The sequence below is a fragment of the Conger conger genome, chromosome 10, assembly GCF_963514075.1.
Source record: "Conger conger chromosome 10, fConCon1.1, whole genome shotgun sequence".
NCBI lineage: Eukaryota > Metazoa > Chordata > Actinopteri > Anguilliformes > Congridae > Conger > Conger conger.
In genome coordinates, this window is record NC_083769.1 from 10,870,374 (window position 1) to 10,889,284 (window position 18,911).

The 18,911-nt window shown below is 42.3% G+C and overlaps 1 protein-coding gene across 4 annotated transcripts in view; it reads right to left on the reverse strand.

The window, feature by feature from the left end:
* The window catches only part of LOC133139386 (leucine-rich repeat-containing G-protein coupled receptor 6), a 98,403-nt gene extending 80,394 nt beyond the window's left edge, over window positions 1–18,009 (reverse strand). For all 4 annotated transcript variants that reach the window (XM_061258894.1, XM_061258893.1, XM_061258892.1 and 1 more), the window contains exon 1: window positions 17,686–18,009. In XM_061258894.1, the coding sequence (XP_061114878.1) occupies window positions 17,686–17,891 (206 nt within the window). In that variant the 5' untranslated portion in view covers window positions 17,892–18,009. The remainder of the gene's footprint in view (window positions 1–17,685) is intronic.
* Between the last annotated feature and the right edge of the window lie 902 nt (window positions 18,010–18,911).

Here is an 18,911-nt window from a genome sequence, read left to right on the forward strand (position 1 = left end):
GCAAGCAAGCCTAATATCTGAACAGTGCATCAAGCAGCAGTGTTCAGTCAAATAAATACTGTAAGCCTTTCATCTGTCTTAACTAGAAATGGTGGCCATTTTCATGTCGTGACCTTGGAGTGATACGGTTCTATCTGTGCTCTGGGTGGTTTAGAGATATTGAGCTTCAACGATACCACAGTGAATGGGCTCCAAGCAGACACAAACTTCTAGATTTCACATTTTTTCTAACCTTCAAACAGTATTTTTCTTGTAAAACTTCACACAAATACTGTATTTAGTGCCTTATAAACAACATATTTATAGGACTAACTTATAGTCAATGTGAAAAATGTTGCCTAGAACCTTATAATTCAAAGGTTTCGATATTTGTATTTGTATATTTGTATTTCTACCGTGAATTACAGTAATCGCGCTGAACGTCGGTTGAATGTGTTCGACTGGTCACGGCCTTATGGAGGATGCCTGTTTCAGGGCCGGCCTTTGTGTGTGGGGTGCCTGATTCCAGCAACCCCCTCCCCTTCTTTGGGAGAGTCCTCAGGGGAAGAAGTGAGTCTGCTGCAGGGTAGCAGACTGGAGCCTGGAGCCAGATGACAAGGCTGATATGATGCCTACTCCACCAGAAAGTACTCACACACGCACACACACACACACACCCTTCTGAACTTGCTCCCAGGGCTGGACCCAGACATGTTTGTGATGTGTCCCTGCCCAGGTCATCCCTGATAACCATCGCTCCGTTGACAGGAGACAAAGCTCAGAGACACTGCAGGGAATCAGGCACAAGACAGGCCTGCTAGGAGGGCGAGCCGATGTAGGGACCGCTCCACATGAAGGTAATTACAGCGGAGCGGACATTCGTCACGCTACGAGTTACGAGCAGTCTAAGCACATGTCCTAATGTCTCACTTTAATCCAAAACTAAAGCCACTCTGCTTCACTGACTGCACGGTAAAAGTAAGCAGAATTTAAGGATAGGGGGGAGAGAGAGAGAAAATATCTAGGAGACTCTGTCAGACACAAACATCCTTTGTCGGTGAAAGCTAGCAGAGGTAAAAACTGGAACTGAGACCAATTAAACGTGTTTATTTACCCAGCTCATACAGTAGCCCGAATCCAGAAGGGCAGCCTTTTGATGCGGAGAGACGTTAAAAAATAAAGTGTGACTGCGAGGGCAAACAAGTTGAGCTCGGTGCGTCAGCGCGCAGACCGTGGAAGGCAGTGCCGTGAGTTCCTCCCGCAAATAAGAGCCAGTCTCTCCGGGGCTGTGGCACAGAGGAGCTTAGCCTGCGGTCTCTCCCATCAAAAGCTAGTGGGTGGTCCGTCGGCTAGTCATGCACTCATTTTCCTAGATCCTAATTCACTTGTCGTGGGTTTCTTCCCCTGGCCAAAGTCTTGTTAGCCGCCACCACTGTGGTGCATCACATAATGACAGCAGTTTGCGGTTTTGTGAGCGAGGGCACTGTCGTTATGGGAAAAACAGACCCACTGGCTCGAGAATGGAAGGATTCTGTGAAAAAAATACATTAATAGGTGTTCTGGGTCTGAAGAGATTGGAATCTCATATAATGTGATGCAGTGGAAATATAGGAATTAATCACTGGGAGACCTGTCTGAGATTTTAAATGTGTTAAAAAGTTTAAAATGTGCTTTAAAGATGTTGAAAATCTTTTCACCTTCTAGTCAACCTCATATGAAGTGCTCTGCTTCCAAATATCTTCATTGGTTATTTACATTTTATAAAGGCCTGTCCAGTTGCCATCCTTTGAAGAAACAATATTTGTCATACAGGAGTAAGCCTTGATTAAAAGTATGTTTGCAAAATGCACCTTACCCAAACCTGCCTTGATAAAAAAAAATTCCTTTCTTCAAGATCACTTTAATAACTTTGATGAATCTTCTTTTATTGAACCAAACAGTATGGTATCACTCATATTCCCATGTGCTCAGAAACATAATCTGGTCATGTGTGCGAGAATAATTGTGCTGAGGGTGAAACCTCTTTAGATGGGGTCAAGAGAGTCTTGGGTGTTGGTAGCATACGAATCATGTGAGTCAATTGTGCCTCGTCTGTCTGCGAAAGCACACGTCAATGTTGAAAAAAGGACACAGTGGAGTTTCTCATCAGTGTCTTCGCCTGCCCTGGTGTTCGATTCATATACTTGAAGGTCACTCTCCCCTCACTCAGAGTCCGGTCTTCATGAGGCTTCTCACAAAGAAGGGTCTGATCACCCCAGAGGGGGCAATTATCCCCATCTACTCTAATTCACATGTACAAAGGAATGAAACTGAGGGGGTCCCTAATAAAGGGTTTAGCAAATGGTAAAAATTACCACACAATGTATTCTTTTTTTTCTTCTTCTTTTTTTTTTAAGAAAGAAAGGTCCAGAACACTTCAGGCATAATTAAGATTCCTTTCGTCTGACTGCAAGTTCCAGATCTGTGGATTTCCACTCAAACTGAAACAGACATAGCTGAGTCTTCAGGAGGGCCCCAAAAGCAAATAGTTGCATACAAGTTGTTTGTTTAATTGTTTGTTTGTTTGTTTGTTTGTTTGGGGAATACAAAAGTCCACATTTCTATGCTTTCCCATAGTACTTACAGTTTTACGGCATTGCTTCAACAATTCATAATTAGCTGGAAAACCTGCTATTCAAGAGTAAGGTCTTTTTACCCCACTAGCTCAGAAAAGCTACCAGCACTAGCTGGTTGACCAGCTCATACCCAGCTAAACCGGCTTCATTTACAGCTTGACTATGCTGGTTGGCCAGCTCATACCCAGCTAGACCAGCTTCATGACCAGCTTGGCTATGCTGGTTGATTAGTTCATACCCAGCTAGATCAGCTTATGATAGCTGTATATTCAATAGATAGATATGATCAACATCATATGCTTCTAGCAGTGAAAAAGAAACCGCAAAACAAGCAAAACTTTTTTGTGACTTCATTTACATTTTCAAACAATCAATTTTCTGAGCAAGCATGCTCTCAATTAATGCTTTAGAACTGCTTTCATGTTGAAACCATACATTTTAATTTTTTCCTGTCCAAAGTCACTTACCAACAGCTTCTTTTGGTTTAGAAATGAGGCAACCAACTTCTTAAAGCAAAATTAACATGTCATATCCGCAAAAATATTTAACTCAAACTTCTTATCATTCATTGATATTTTTTGCAAATGTGGCCTGGGTCAAATTTGAACTCAATATATATTCCCTCAACAGGCAGACCCGGAGATGCAGGGCATGAAAGCTCTGTTTAATTCAACCATCTTGTAAATGTGGTTCAAATAACCATCTGTAAACAAGCAGACGCTAAATAAATATATTTGCTTTTTGTAACCTGACGTGAGAGCTACTGACAGTTTTCAGCTTCTACGATTGTAAACAGGGAGTTCTAAGTACCTCTGTCGGCACTTGAGTTTATAACTACTGCATAACTGTTTTAAACATTTGCAGTATCGTTAGTTGGCTATAACCTGAAATACACAGAGCAAGGATTTTGCTATCAGTGGTGCGCTAGGCTTAAGTTAGCACGGGAGGAGTGAATGTTGCTGTTCGTACACACACCATGAGGTGAGAACTCCAAGCTCCTCCCTAATCAACTATCAAAGGGACACGTCTCTAAAGTCTTTCAAAGGACGAAAGCTACTTAATGTGTTGCCTTGAGTAAAGATTATTGCAGTAAATTCTCACGTGTCCCCAGTGGCAAATGGTAATAAAAATGTGCAGGTTTGCTGGGGTTAGGCAACACCTCCTGTTCCGCACAAAGGCACAGCCTGAATCGACTGGTTGTACATCCACATGACATGGCACAGCTTCTCCCAAAAAAACAAAACGAAACAAAAAAAACAGGGAGTGGAAGGCTGTAGATTTGTTTTACTGCTCCGTTCCCTTCATCCAGTCACTCCACACGTTCTCCAGTCCCACAGAAGTCCTGCTTTTGATCAGAACATAGTCCTGACAGGTTGTGGATACAACCTATATATGGTATGGTACATGTGAATGGTTTTTTAATTCTGCACTAAACTGTTAAAATATGTTTCACGTTAGTCAGTGTCGTAAGATATCCTCCTGAGTTGGCTTGATTTGGATGTGAATTAGTCCGTACAAGTGTGTGCAGTATGTGTGCGTATGTTGGCAAGAGAGAAGTACGCTTGCCATAGTGTTTACATATACGTACCACAAATCATCTGCAAAGTGTTTTGCTGACATTTGTTGAGGTTTCAACTGTTTGGACATAGTAGAATTTGTAATGACTTTTACTTACTATGTTTACTGAAACATGGAAAAAAGCAATGAGAGAAAAAGTGTACACAGATTCTTCACACATTTCTTATTAAAGGTTTACAATATTTCTGTATCTGCTTCCATATCAAATATATAGCCATCATATAGGATCTATCTGGGCTGTCGTGTGTATACATGCTTTCACATACAGAAATGTATTTTGTTGAAACACCATATTATCAGTTGTTTTCAAAATTATGTGATTTATGTGTTAAAGTTATGTGATGTATAGGGAAGGACTTAAAAGAATCCTTAAATCCAGCCCATTAGCATTGCCATTAAAGTGATTATGCTATGAGTGGACGGTTATTAGTAAACTATGGTAAACTTAGCACTTCAAAATATGTACAGTAATGTACACTATATATACATTCACACACTCTGGTTTGAAAGGTTTTCAGTCTGTATCCTTCAGTAAGGGCAAATGTTCCACTAGAGTCTAGCATCTTGGAAAAGGGAAAGCTAATTTTAGGAATGCTAGTCACCACATAATTTATGTTTAAAAAATAAATTAGCATCCGGTATCATATCTGGATCAGACCACGGATGTGCCATTTTTATATTTGTTTGCAAAAAGCAGAAAGTTATGGAAATAAGGAAGGAAATTTGGAGGAATCCAAAAAGCTTGGATTTGAAATGGCCACAGACCTGGCTTGCTTTTGTTTCAGATTAATCTGCAGATGGAGAATGTTGTGGTGAGCTTTGAAAGGCTTCCGCATTGCACATCTCCCATGGTTTTCTTGTTGAGCAAGGATACTCTGATCTTCCAGAACTAGACACAATGAGATCTGTGGAGTGAAGTTGTCCCAACAAGCCACAGGGTGTTTTCTATAAACTTGGGAGGCTGAGAACATTAAAATGGAAAGCAAAATCCAGCAGAAGGGATTCCCGTTGATAGACACAAATGGTGAAATGTACACACATTCTTTGTTTTGTATTTCCTGTATTTAATACTATGAAACAAATCCCACATTTACCCATCGTTGACCTGGAGATGAGTGCATAGAGAGCTTTCCTTTCTCCATTGCATCCTTTTAACTGCCTTGTATTTCCCTAGTTTTGAATGCTGGCTCACAGTGAGCTGGCGAACAGGTCTACAAAGACAGCATTTGCATCAAACAGCTGTTTTCAGGGATTTAAATGCTTCAATTTGTATGATTCCAGATTCCACACATTAGAGCACGGGCCACATAAGACGTTTCTGGGGTGCTTCAAGGGTCTCCCTGGGGGACACCTGCAGCTTTAATTTGCAGAACTGTCTCTGTGGTTGCTTGCTGAACAGCTCAAGCTAGGTTTTGAAACAGCGGGTAGCTGGTTAACCAGTTCAAACCAGCTCCCAGGTTGACAAGGTTTCCCCAAGCTTAAGCTATGTTTTGAAACAGCCAGTAGCTGGTTGACCAGCTCATACCCAGCTAAGCCAGCTTCATGACCAGCTTGGCCATGCTGTTTGATTAGCTCATACCCAGCTGGATCAGCTTATGCGCAGCTTGACAAGCTCAATTTCCAAGCTGGTGAATCTGGCGTAGCCGGATTTTACAGCAGGGTTCCGTAAGCTTGGGGAAAGAGGCCCTTACACGCAAAAAGTGAACCGGGGGAAGCGCAGAAAAACAAGACTGCGGCAAGTGAACCTCAGTCTCCTGGCTGCCGGCGTGGGGAGAATCTCAGGCTCGCTGACATCCTCAAGATTTATCTGTTGATTGAGCCTCTCTTTGGTCTCGCACTCAAGGTTGTCTCTCCCACTGAGTGATGCTCCCACTTCAGAGGTTTGCGATGGAAAGGTCAAGCTCTGTGTTGGTGGAGTCAGGAGGTCTGGACAGAGTCAAGCCCATACCTCCACTTCTTAGCTATTCTTCCACTACGCTTTTCCTCTCTTTGTCCTCAAGGTTTAGCAGTGCCCATAAATATCAACACGAGTGGATAATATCCCCCTCTGCCAAGACCCATATATTCTACCTTTACATTTTGAAAGGAGATGAAATTGTTTCAGGTCTATAGCACAGAACTTTGACAGGGTTACAAGAATTATTAGCGAAGGAGCACGATTTATGGACTTGTAATGAAAATTCTTTGTTCAAAGACACCAATACATATTATGACAGAATAAAAACAACGGAAGAATTAAACAATAATTGCTGGTAGCCAGAAGTGCATTCCTGCTATCTGAAAGAAATGCTTGTAGCTATTGCTATGTGTACAAACTTGGACTGTCACAGAAACCATGAGAAATGGCAATAAAACTATTATCACTACATATCTGCTTCTTTATAATCAGTTACAGCTCGCTTGTTGATAAATTAAACCCTTAGATCCCCCTTTTTCCCTCCCCCCAGGGCCTGTATCTCTACAAGGCATGTGTGTGGTGCCCATCATATGGCTGACAGCCCCTGTCTTGTTCAAAGGCTTCACCAAGAAATATAGTCAATGACTTAATCACAGGTTAAGAGTCCATATGCAAACCTCCGACGTCAAACATGATGGACTGTCAGAGTGCCCAGGGCTGACTTATGGCCTGCCCGCCAGTTTTCAAGAGGAGGTTATCCATTCTCAGTCCTCCATGCGATGGCCCACTTTTAATAATACTTCCATAACGGCCAAGCTTCGAATGGAGATGGTGTATGATCCCTAAATATTCCACAAAATATGTGTTTTGAAGTGGTTAAGCTCCCAAGCTTCCAGCCCCAGCAATTCCCTTCTGTCCAACACCCTTATTCGCCAAGAGATCATTGCATTGTGTTAAAGTGGGTCCGGATGATTTCTCTCCACTCTGAAAGCCGCAATAACACACAGACGACCGCAAACTCGGGGTCTTCTAGCTGCCAACCGTGGTGTGCAATTTCGTAAGTTGATGTATTTTTCAAGGGTTCCAATTGTATCTGTATGGTCACGCTAGGACTCGTGCTGAGTTTCTGTACTGTCCGTACTGTCCTCTAGGGTCCTCTTCACACTTGTACAGCTTCGTTGTACGTCGCTCTGGATAAGAGAGTCTGCTAAATGCTTTGTAATGTAATGTAATGCAAAGCAGACTGGGAATTGTGCGTGGTTCAAACGGCAAAACAGTTTCACACGGAGCTGCTGAAAAGGGGCATAAAAATGAAAGTTCAGTAATGAAAACAGTTCATTTGGCTTTGGTGATCTAGGCTCGTAATTTTTGCCTACAGTCTACATTTCCAACACTCTGTCAAGCCTGACCGTCAACACAACGTATTTGGTACACTAGGAGGGAACTCTAAATCCACTCCTGGAAGGGTACACAATCTGAAGGTTTTTGTGGTTTCCTTTAGTCCATAAGTTAATTAAAATAAGCATATTAGTGAAAAAAAAATGCTTCAAAAAACGAGCACACGCTTCGGGCCTCCAGTATTGGAGTCTGAGATATTTGCACTATAGACTGTTTTTACTGGTGAACACCATTTTCCAGACAGGCACAGTGTGGCATCCTGGGATCTAACCATGGCCCCGTCTGACAGATTTCCCCTCAGTCCTGTGTGCCTATTTAAAGGTGCCCCAAGGAGGGAGAGAGCGGTAGGTCCAGAGGTTTATTTATCCTAGAGTAACTGAAACTATTTTAAATATGGCTTCACAAGGTCCTAATTGGTCCCTGTTTCACTGTTAGGTAACATAAGGAAATGAGCAATTACTCCTATATTTGTTAGGCACTGTTTGTGTGTGTGTGTGTGTGTGTGTGTATGTGTGTGCGTGCATGCATGTGTGAGTGCCTGTGTGTGTGTGTGTGTGTGTGTGTGTGTGTGTGTGTGCGTGTGTGTGTGTGTGTATGACTAAGGATAAATAGTATTCCCCTGTCATCATACTCCTTTAAGCAGCTATACAATTAAACACACTCTATGTGGTAGTTTCAAAACAGTATACTATACAAATCAAAATAACTGCTTCTGGCAATATTTGTAAAACTCTTTGTAATAAGGATTTATATATCTAGTATTCAGCTATAATTAAGTTATATTCATTCATCTGTAAAAACAGACTCATTGCATTACCTGTTCAATCACTACTGTGAAATTGTGGGATTTTCCAAAGGGTACCTCATCAGTGTTGCCTCTGCATTTGTTTTGGGATCGCTCCTGAAAAACCGAGTAGAGCTGCCTAAACTAATAATTATTATTAGTTTGATAGTACTCTGGGCCTACATCCATACTTTAATAGGTATTTATTAGACTAATTTTTTTTCACTTCTGCTGTCGCCTATCCACTTAGAGGTTTGACGCATTGTGTGTTGAGAGATGCTCTTCTGCACACCACTGTTGTAATATGTGGTTATTTGTGTTACTGTCACCTTCCTGTCAGCTTTGACCAGTCTGGCCCTTCTCCACTGACCTCTCTCATTCTCGCTTTACCCCGCAGAACTGCTGTTCGCTGTTTTTTGTTTTTCTCACAATTCTCTGCAAACTCTACAGACTGTTGTGTGTGAAAATCCCAGGAGATCAGCAGTTTCAGAAATACTCAAACCACCCTGTCTGGCACCAACAATCATTTCACAGTCAAAGTCACTCAGATCTCATCCTCATCTTCTTCCCCATTCTGACATTTGGTCTGAAAAGCTGCTGAACCTCTTGACCACGTCTGCTTGCTTTTATGCATTTCGTTGTTTTAATGTAATGTGCATTAACAAACTGGTGTACAGGTCTACCTAATAAAGTGATCACTGAGTGGACATGACTGTGTGTTTGTCCAGAAGCATGAATGAGCGTGAGTGTACATCCGATGTCTTCGCCTCCGTCCTTCACACAAAAACACTGCATTACGCGAACGTGTGTGGAATTCCTCAACCACTTTCAGAATCTGGACCCTTTGGGCCAGTCTGAAAAAAGCCTGTGATCTCCGCATGCCTTACGTTAGGACGCCACACAAAACAAACCCACGAAGGGGAACTAAATAAGAAAGCACGCAGATATCGATTGAACCCAGGCCAGGGAAATAAATAGAACAAATTTTCTCTTTTTGATTTTATAATTCTGTTATGTTGCGAAATGCCTCACAGTAGAGTACTCGGGTGAGTGATTATTTGAAGGTTATGTGAGGCAGTGCCATGATTTCACTTTATTCCAGTTGAATTTGCAGCAAACTAACCAGCGCAGGATGACTGGGAACTGCCGTTGCCTTTTATTCTGCCTTCGGAGTCCAGCGGACTGCAATTCATTACTTTCACCTGTTTCTAGTTTGGTAGAAGACGTAAAGCGAAGCTCTGGCCCACCAAACAGGCTTATCTCTCTAAACTGTCAAGCATGTCAGCTGAAAATTTTATTAAACGCACCGTGCCAGATACCCCATTGACATTTGGAATCTCATTTTCGGTGGGGTTTTTTTTCCAGTAGTGGTCAGGAAGCAAATTTCTGCCAAATGCATACATGTGTTTCATATATTTGTTAATTTCTTGTATTGTTTTTTAGGCGATTTCAGGTCTTTGTAACGGACAGCTGACTGAGCAACCAGACTGGTAATAAATTATTGTATAACACGTCAGCTGTAATGTATGTTTTTCCATCACTTTTGGTTATACAACCTGCTGTGTATATTTTTGGTGCCACTGTAAATCTCCACAGCTGAAGTCCATAGACAATATTCTGCTTGGTTCTCCTCAAAGCACTCCCACTGGGAGCTTACTCAGTGTTTCTAATGTCTTAAAGCTTTAAAAGTGTGTGCCTCTGCCAAGATCAATAAAACTATTATCATTCTGTTTTTTAATGTTTTTCAGATCCTTAAAGAAACACACAGCAAGAGTGTTCTCATGGTTATTTAACGCGCACCAGAGCAATGAAATGTCATCTAGCCAATCAGACCCAACATTAGACAACCAATCCAAGCCAATATTATGCATTTATCAAGTTTTCGTGCATCTGTTTTTAGCTCATTTTTCATAGAGGGGCAAAATTATTAGAGGTCAGCTCATTTTCAGTCCAGTTGGGATTTACCAAGAGACTATTTACTCAACATGACTAATTTGCTTTCATTCATGTTTGAACTTTATTTTTCTTTCAAATGTAGCCTACGTATAATTGTGTTTTCTTCTCTAGTACGATGGGGGTTTTCAGATGTGTATGTTTTTCAGAACGCTGGAATCAATGTTGTGTGAACCAGGTATGTTCAGGGTGATGGGAAACGGCTATACAGCTACAACTACTTCTCTGCAAGGCAATGTCTTCATGGCACCACAATGTTTTATACTGGTCTTCATCATTCTCTACCAGGGACAACCAATTCTTTACAGTAGAGCACCATTCAGAATCTGCTGCTCGTAAATACCATAGGTCAGGCAACAGTACTTGATAATTATGAAGGTCGATGCATGTCCATCAACAAGAGCAGTGAGTATTCCACCCCGTGCCCAAAGGCAAACCAATCATGTGGTGACTAAATTTACAGTAATCTTCTCCCACTGATAATGTGACTGACCAAAAAACCTCAATAACAAGGTGAAGGCATCTCCCAAAGGGCCTCGATAACAGGTTCCTGGCCCCCAAGCAAAGGAACTAAGGTCTGTACAGTAACCAAAACCATGTGCCTGCAATCCAGACGCTAACTCAACATTAATTTGTGTTTATCCGGGAAATTACAGTACTCCCCCGGGAGCTGAGAGAGGCAAGGTTGTCATTTGGAGTGGGAGGTCAAGACGTTTTTGTCCGTTCTTGTACACGAAGACAAGCTGCAGCCATAAATATACTGATATTTAAAGGGGTATCTCACAATAAAATAATTTGCTATATAAGCCTTGGTGCTGCTACCCAGTGGCACTGAAGTGTATCGAAACCACACAAAATCGTTGATTGCTGAGATAAATTCAAAATTCAAACAGAATTGGAAGAGGAAGAAGAAGAGGAGTTGCATTGTTATGGAAGAGAAAGCCCTACAGTCTGTTCCCATGGTGGAGGACCCTGTGCAGCCAGAAGAGGGAGTCCTTCTGATCCCACTGCACCATGGAGGCTATTCAGGCCTGACTTTTTAATAACATTTAGCTGCCACTTTTATCCAAAGTGACTAACAGTTGATTAGACTAAGCAGGAGACAATCCTCCCCTGGAGCAATGCAGGGTTAAGGGCCGTGCGCAAGGGCCCAACAGCTGTGCAGATCTTATCGTGCCTACACCAAGGGGCTTGAACCACCAACCTTCCAGGTCCCAGTCATGTACCTTAGCTGCTAGGCTACAGGCTGCCTCTACCGTGCCCTCCCAGTCCTCAGCTGCCTTCAGCAGAGAAACTCAGGCGGTATTCTTGGCTCTGGGAGCATCTCCACCCTCAGGTGTGTTGTCACGTGACATAATCACACTGCAATTTTGTGCTTCAGCTTTTTAAGCAATGGCGTCATATGGTAGGAATTTGCTGTTATGACATTTCATCTTTGCGAAGGCTTTGATTCAGGGCGAATGTCGTTTTTTACATTAATTTTCTGGAAGTGTATGTCATGTTTAATTAATTCCTCAGAAACAGATTTCCCAATAAATGTTGATTCAATTCTAATTAGAAATATAGCCCTCTGACAGCGATTCAAGGAATTGAGCATTCTTTTGTGAGGATTATTAGGAACAAAGAAGTAAAGGTTTTTTTCCTGTCTGTGGTGACATAAGAGAATTCTAATTACGGCATCCTGGAAAATGTGTCTTTTATGGCGACGATTCCCAAATGAACTACACAGGCCTGGGAAGTGACACAAGCAGAAAACAAGCTTGTAAACAACAGCGGAGAACAGCACTGGTTTACAGACTCACACTTTCTTCACCCGATTCCTGCACCCCAAGTCCGAGCGCTGTTGCACCAAAGCGTCTGAAAATATCCTCCCTCACAATCACGTTTCTCAGCCGTAATGTGTAATATGTGGAAAACAGCTCCACCTAACAGCACAGTTAAAAATGATCTTGACTTTGGATGCCAGCTCCGCGCTATCTTGTATTTCTTCAGTTGTTTTCTTTGCACATTAATTTCACCAAATGTGTTTCTGGCACTGTCTCTCAAATGAATCCTGAAAAATAATCCTGGGAGTTCAGTTTGAGGATGCAGTTCCTGCCACAGTAACAGTCGCAGACTAGTCCCGTCGTGTCTGTTTTTCTTGGTGGTTTTTCCTTGGCTCTGATTTCATAATTAAGCAAGGCAAGATATTGCTCTCTTACCAGACCACAATATAGCTGAGTGTTTACTGGATCCAATGAAGTACCTTTCTCAACAATGTGACCGCAGGCTAAACTAATTCAAACCCACAACTCCAAAACCTCCCCTGCCCATTCCTCTCAAAGGCCTGACATGGTCACTTAATGAAATGGCTCCTGAAAATCTCACTGCAAAGCCGCATGGAACCAGCTCAACCCAAACCCTCCCACGACACAATTTAAAACCACTAGATGACCTCCATTCATTTTAATACTCTAACACTTTTATACACTAAATCTATATTTCATGTGAACACCCAACAAGAACGATTTTATTAAGAGATAATTCCACTGCTATTTTTGCATATTTTCAGACGATAATGCAATAGCTGTGTATAGATAGGTTTGGATAACTTTTCACTTATTTTTTTTACAGTGAATGGGCTTTATGTATGTGCCTTCCTGATGATGTCATTAATGATATCTTGTGAGTTGCTTTGGATAAGACCATCTGCTGAATGATTGTAGAGTAATGTGATATTATTTCTGATGTTCCATTTTCCACAGTGTGTCTTCAATCACTTTATCTCCAGTAACCTATTGTTTATTTATTCAACTGGAACATCTGCTTGTCTACTGTACACAGAAGTGAAAGCTCTACTCTCTGGCTGATGTAAGAGACATATCTCTGCCTGATGACAACCGGTAGCCTGTGGTCTTAACTCTCCCTACTCCTTGCATGATGAGGCCAGTTGTGTTTCACTACTCACAGTTAGCCAATGAGAGCAGATTCCTGGTCACAGTTAGCCAATGAGAGCAGACTCTTAGTCACAATTAGCCAATGACAGCAAATTCCAAGTCACAGTTAGCCAATGACATTGGACTCCTGGTCACATTTAACCAATGACATAGCAGAGGTGCAAACCCATGGCAACAGGGCCTTGCCTCCTCTTGCGGTGAACAACACAGAAACATAACTTCCCCTACTTTTCAATATTATCTCATTTCCATTCTATGTAACATCAAGCCTAAAAAGAAGTTCATTCAACATTACATAATGTACACATATGCTCTCTTTTACCCGTCTTTTAACTTTTATACTTCAGAAGCTGGCTCCACAAAAGGGGAGAATATCTCAAAGAGATCACTGGCTATGGTACACTATGGTACACTTATATTTATTCATGTTTTCTCAATCTGTCATCACAACTATAATTTGCTTCTCTGATGTGTGTCGCAACTTGCTGGCTCTCACCCTGGGGAACCTGAGAGATAAGACGGCACTCTGGTGTAAAGCACTGGTGCGCCTCAGGTACACTATCTAGCGATCGACTGTAAGCCAGTACAGGACTCGGTACGTCTGAAGGCACATGGAATGCAGCGCTATAATGGTGTGCGTGTAACACGCTCAAGTCTTTATATTTCTTAGTCGTGTAATGAGGCTAAAAATCCTTTTTTTCTCTCTCAAGTAGAAAGTATTACCTTGTTTTAAGTTTCTTTTTGTTTGAGAAGTGAAATTGTCTTTCCCCATTGGGAGATCTTGAAATGAGTAAAACTCTCTTACCACTGTAGCGATCTTTTTGCTTTTTTTTTTGTAAAAAAATAATAGAAATAAGATTTAAGTCAAAATATAAGGCTAAGTACTCGTTAAGATTGATATATTCGCTAGATTTCTATTTTGTTTCTTTCCCGTGTCTTACTGTCTCATGGAAGTAGCAAAATTTTGTTGGGTGGTTACAGTATGTACAGTATGATAAATGTTAGTTTAACTAGCTTAAATTTTGTGACATATTGCGTCTGGTCTACATATGCATAATATTTATTAAACAGCAAAAGCATATAGTTTTAAGCGCTCACTTTTCTTTTATTTCAGTTAAACATCATACCATAATACAAGATAACGTTCGTGGCACAGCGTTATGAAACCGTGCTGTTTTTAAACAGGTGCGACGTGTGACTGCATGGCGTGTCTACTTCTAAAAGCCTAAATGCGATGCGTATGCTGAGCATTAAGACAACAAGCACGTCCATTTTCCACTCAATAGGATTTCTACACCAACAGGTGATACAATACTCCTTCTAAAAAAAAAACGCACATTCCATTAATCAGCGATGATTTCAACACCACTTCTGGTGCCAAACAGTTTTTCCTCTTCTGTGCAAACACACGGCCTACTTTCATTTCTGTCACATCTCGTGCCAGTTTCTATCCTACAAGTGTGCGTATCCATCAAATACACCACACCTCACCCTGAAATCACCCGAACACGCAACGCACAAAATTCACGTGTAGCACAAAGTCATTTTTAAAGCTTTCATTTGGGAAAATGTTCTACCTGTTCGTAGCTATGTTTGTCTCGTTATTGTTAATGAGTTTATCAGTGAGAGACGTTCTGCCCCGTCTCAACTCTTTTTTTTATTTATCTCATCGTCTGAGAAAATATAATTGCTGCAATAATCCTCGAAATTTTCCCGATCTGTTATCGACTCTTGATTTATTTTTGTAAAGTGAAAAAGGCGACAGTCTCGCTGTTTCTGTTTTAGGCCATTCAGAAAGGCAGGAACAGGTCCAAATGTATGGAATTCATATTGCCTCACCTATCGGCGCACTTCAAAATCGGTTGTTCGGGACGCTTTGATCAAGGAATGTCAATATTAATTATGTGATTATTTGCACAGCTTCCATTTGACACGCCACAAATACCGATGAAGAACAACTGAGTTCAAAATAAAAAGTGAAGTCAAGCGAAGACCAACAGATGCTATGTTGGCATCAACTGTAACAACTTTCTTTCCAGGTTCTGTGAAGATCCTATTTCTTTCTCTGCTTTCTGTGTGTGTGTGTGTGTGCGTGTGTGTGCGTTTGAGAAACGGCACCTCAAAGCTGTGAAACATGAATTTCCACTGTGACCACCCACATTATGTATGAAGTGAAGTATGCTTTGTGCCAGGGGCATCAGCACTGACAGCAAATTCCTGGAAACACTAACCTTCCTGAATGATTCTGTGTGCCTTATGCTGATCAACTCCCCAATACACGTGTGCACACGCATGCACGCAGACGCATACACATACACGCACACACACACGAATGCATGCACACACACATGCACGTAGACACACATACACACATGCAGACACACATTCACACACACATGCACACACGCATGCAGACACACACACATACACACACGCACGCAGGCACAGACACACTCATACACACATGCACACACACACACATGCACACACACGCGCACACACACACACAGACACACACACACGCACACACACGCACAGACACACACACAAACGCAGCCCAGTCTGCGGAGCCTGACAGATCTTCACACCCGTGCTCAAAGTCTGCTGGGAATGCATGGACGCACTGGGATATCCCAAGCCAGCCCCTGGCCCTTGGGTCTACAGCGCTGGCACACTGGTGTGAAAGGCACGTTAGACTAATGCCCCCAACAACAGCCCAGCCCTCCTCATAAACCCCCTTCACCAATCACCGCTTTCCTGTCCGGCCTCTCCCTTCTACACCCAACTGCTCTTCACCACCCGTTATCCGCCAGCGAGTAGCTTCCATTTCAGTTTTTCATTCGACTTTACTTCATATACAACGCAAAAAGCAACAATACAAATGGAGCCTGTCTCTCTAAGGATGTAGAAAAAAAATTAATCAACAGCTAACGCTAATAATTATTGCTCAAGCCAACTTTTTAACAGCAGAACCACTATGCAACGTTTTTGCATGATATGGAAAAGATACGGCACGTAGTGAATACGCACCAAAAATTCGTAGATTCATCCGCGATGTGAGTTCATAACTGCCAAGGCTGTTTATGAAACAAGCTTGAAAGAACAGTGTGGGTGATGTAGGCAGAGGAGCAATGAGAGTGGTACTGCTGTTTTGAGACACAGAGACACTGTACAGTATTTGGTTTGTCCGATTTATGTGTGACAAACTAGTGACTAGTGAGGCAAATGCAATTAAGTAAAATTCAGTGAAAACATGTTCACTCTCTGCAAAGCTTATGAAAGCTATATCACGGCTTTGATTTGCATTAACACTACCTTAATGTATTTGAAATTGGGGGAAGAAAAAGCATACGTACAATATTACTCTCGATGGTCCGCTTCAATGTGAAATGTGCAGGACTACAAGTGTCGAAAAAACTAATTTTCATTTTATTCAGTTTTTAAAAATTATTTCATGTAAGGCAGCTTTCCCTCTTTCCCAGCTTGTATGGTCATAGCACTGTGGGCTTTACTGTCTGACAGATACTCAAAGCAAGAGTCATTTAGAATATATTTTTAAACAAGAGCCCAGATTGTCACTGTAAATGGGTTATCAGTTGACCTACATGGGTAAATATGGGCTAATTCAGCATATTATACTAATACTACTAATAATATACTAATGATAATAATAAACATGGCATAATTTTAGGAATTCATAAAACCATAGGGTGTGTATTTTTCTCAAGGCTCCGCTTTACAACTGAGCATGAGAGAATGTTTGTTTTGTCCCAAATTCAAATTGAATGATGGCGGAGCTGGCATTAGCCTTGGAAAGGCACACTGTAAACATTGTTCCAGTGCATTATTATTCATACAGACTTCCACAATGTCTCCGTTCAGGCTCATAAATGTGTCACTGGGAATCACATTCTGAACATATTTGCATTTGTGAGCGATTGAACCCAATTCTCCAGGCAATTGGAACACTTTAGTTTATAGTTTGGAGACCATGGAGTAAGTTAAGATGGAAATAAACATGAACTTTCGGTACACAATTAAGGTGATCCATCTCACCATTCATAAAAGTAATTTTCAAGCATTTCTTTCAAATTTCTTTTTTATATAAACTGAGTTTGCCATGCACTCTTAATTTCCCCTTCTAGGGAATTAAATGAATCGTTATGACACATGCGTACACATCCCCTCCCAGATTTCTCGTAGACACTTCCCCAATTAATAAGGCCATCGTCTGCGATCTCTAATCAACCGCTTAACAAGGTATTTATTTATTTATTTATTTTCAACAGAAATTCAACTCTGTTCAACCGTTTTCTTCCACCACATCCGAAAAGTGTCAAGTGTCATCGGCGCTCCAATTGGCGCTCCGCGAAATCAGGGAAGCAAGAACCTAAACCCTTCGCCCTCCCCGAGTAGGAGGCGAAACGCCAAGCCGAGGGCCCCGGCGACGGCCCCCGGTAACGCCAGCTGACGAGCGCCGCCTCACCTGTGGGAACCACGAGAGGAGAAGAAGAAGAAGAAGAAGCTGGGGGGGGGCGTACTCACAGGTAGGAGGTCAGAGGGCTGAGGTCGGAGGGCGCAGCGGACAGTCCCAGCTCCGAGCAATCCACAAGCAGCAGCAGGCCGTCCTCCTGGCACTGACAGGGCGGAGGGCAGGCGGCGTGGGGGGGCGCGGGGGGGTCGCGCTCCTGGAGTCCGTAACCCTGAGATCCGCCGGCAAAGCGCAGCACCAGACACAGCAGCAGCAGCATGCTGACTCCCTCTGCTTCACCCTGCCTGACTGTGTACGAGCGCTTCTCTCCCTGTCTCAGTCTACCTCTCACTTTCTCTCTGTCTCTCTTTCTCTCTCTCTCTCCTTCTCTCTGTCTCTCTCTCTCTTTGTATCTCTCTATTAGTTGAGAGCTCCCATGAATGAGTAGAGTGAAGTCAGGGGGATTTTGAAGAGTTACTGCCAGCCTCCTAACTTTGCCCTCCCTCTGTCAGACTGTCTCTCTCCCCCCCTCACTCTCTCTCTCTCTCTCTCTCTTTGGAGACATTTACCTACAGCACCGGGAAAGCATGCTGCTGAAGGAGGGAGGCCCCTGATTGGCTCAGCCTGGCCTGGGGGATGGGCTGGTGCATCCTTGGGGTGGGAGTGGCCACCCCCCTCCCATCTCTCTCTCTCTCTCTCTCTCTCTCTCTCTATCCCCAGGGAGCGGAGAGATCACTCAGAGAAAGGGAAGAGACGCACAGCACAGTGCAGCAGGGTGGGACGGCTGGCAAGCCCCCGGCGACACCGCACTGCGGCATGCTGGGAGCTCCGTTCCACACGGGCTTCCTGAGGAAAACTTTTTTTAAAGTTTTTTTAAAAAATCATTTATTATTATTGTTGTTCTTGTTATTCTTTTTATTGTTATTACTGTTCTTGTTGTTATTATTGTTCTTATTTCGGTTAGTGTTATTTATTGTGAGTTTTGTTCTTGTTGTTGTTCATGTTACTTTTGTTATTGCTTTTTATTGTAGTTATTGTTCTTGTTATTGTTATAATCATTATTGCTCTTGTTGTTATTGTTATTGTTATTCTTATTATTATTAATCATTCACTAATTTTCCTCTCAAGACTAAGAGGGTCAGTTCCTGGCTTCTCGTTGGAGGGGGGTTGTTGCTCTTGATTTGTGATAACCCATAGACATGCGGTGAAAACCAGGGTGCCGGTTAGCTTCTGTCAGACAGAGTAACAGATTCAGTAAAAGCTACTGAACGGCTTCACCTCTGAGATGAGTCTGACCCGG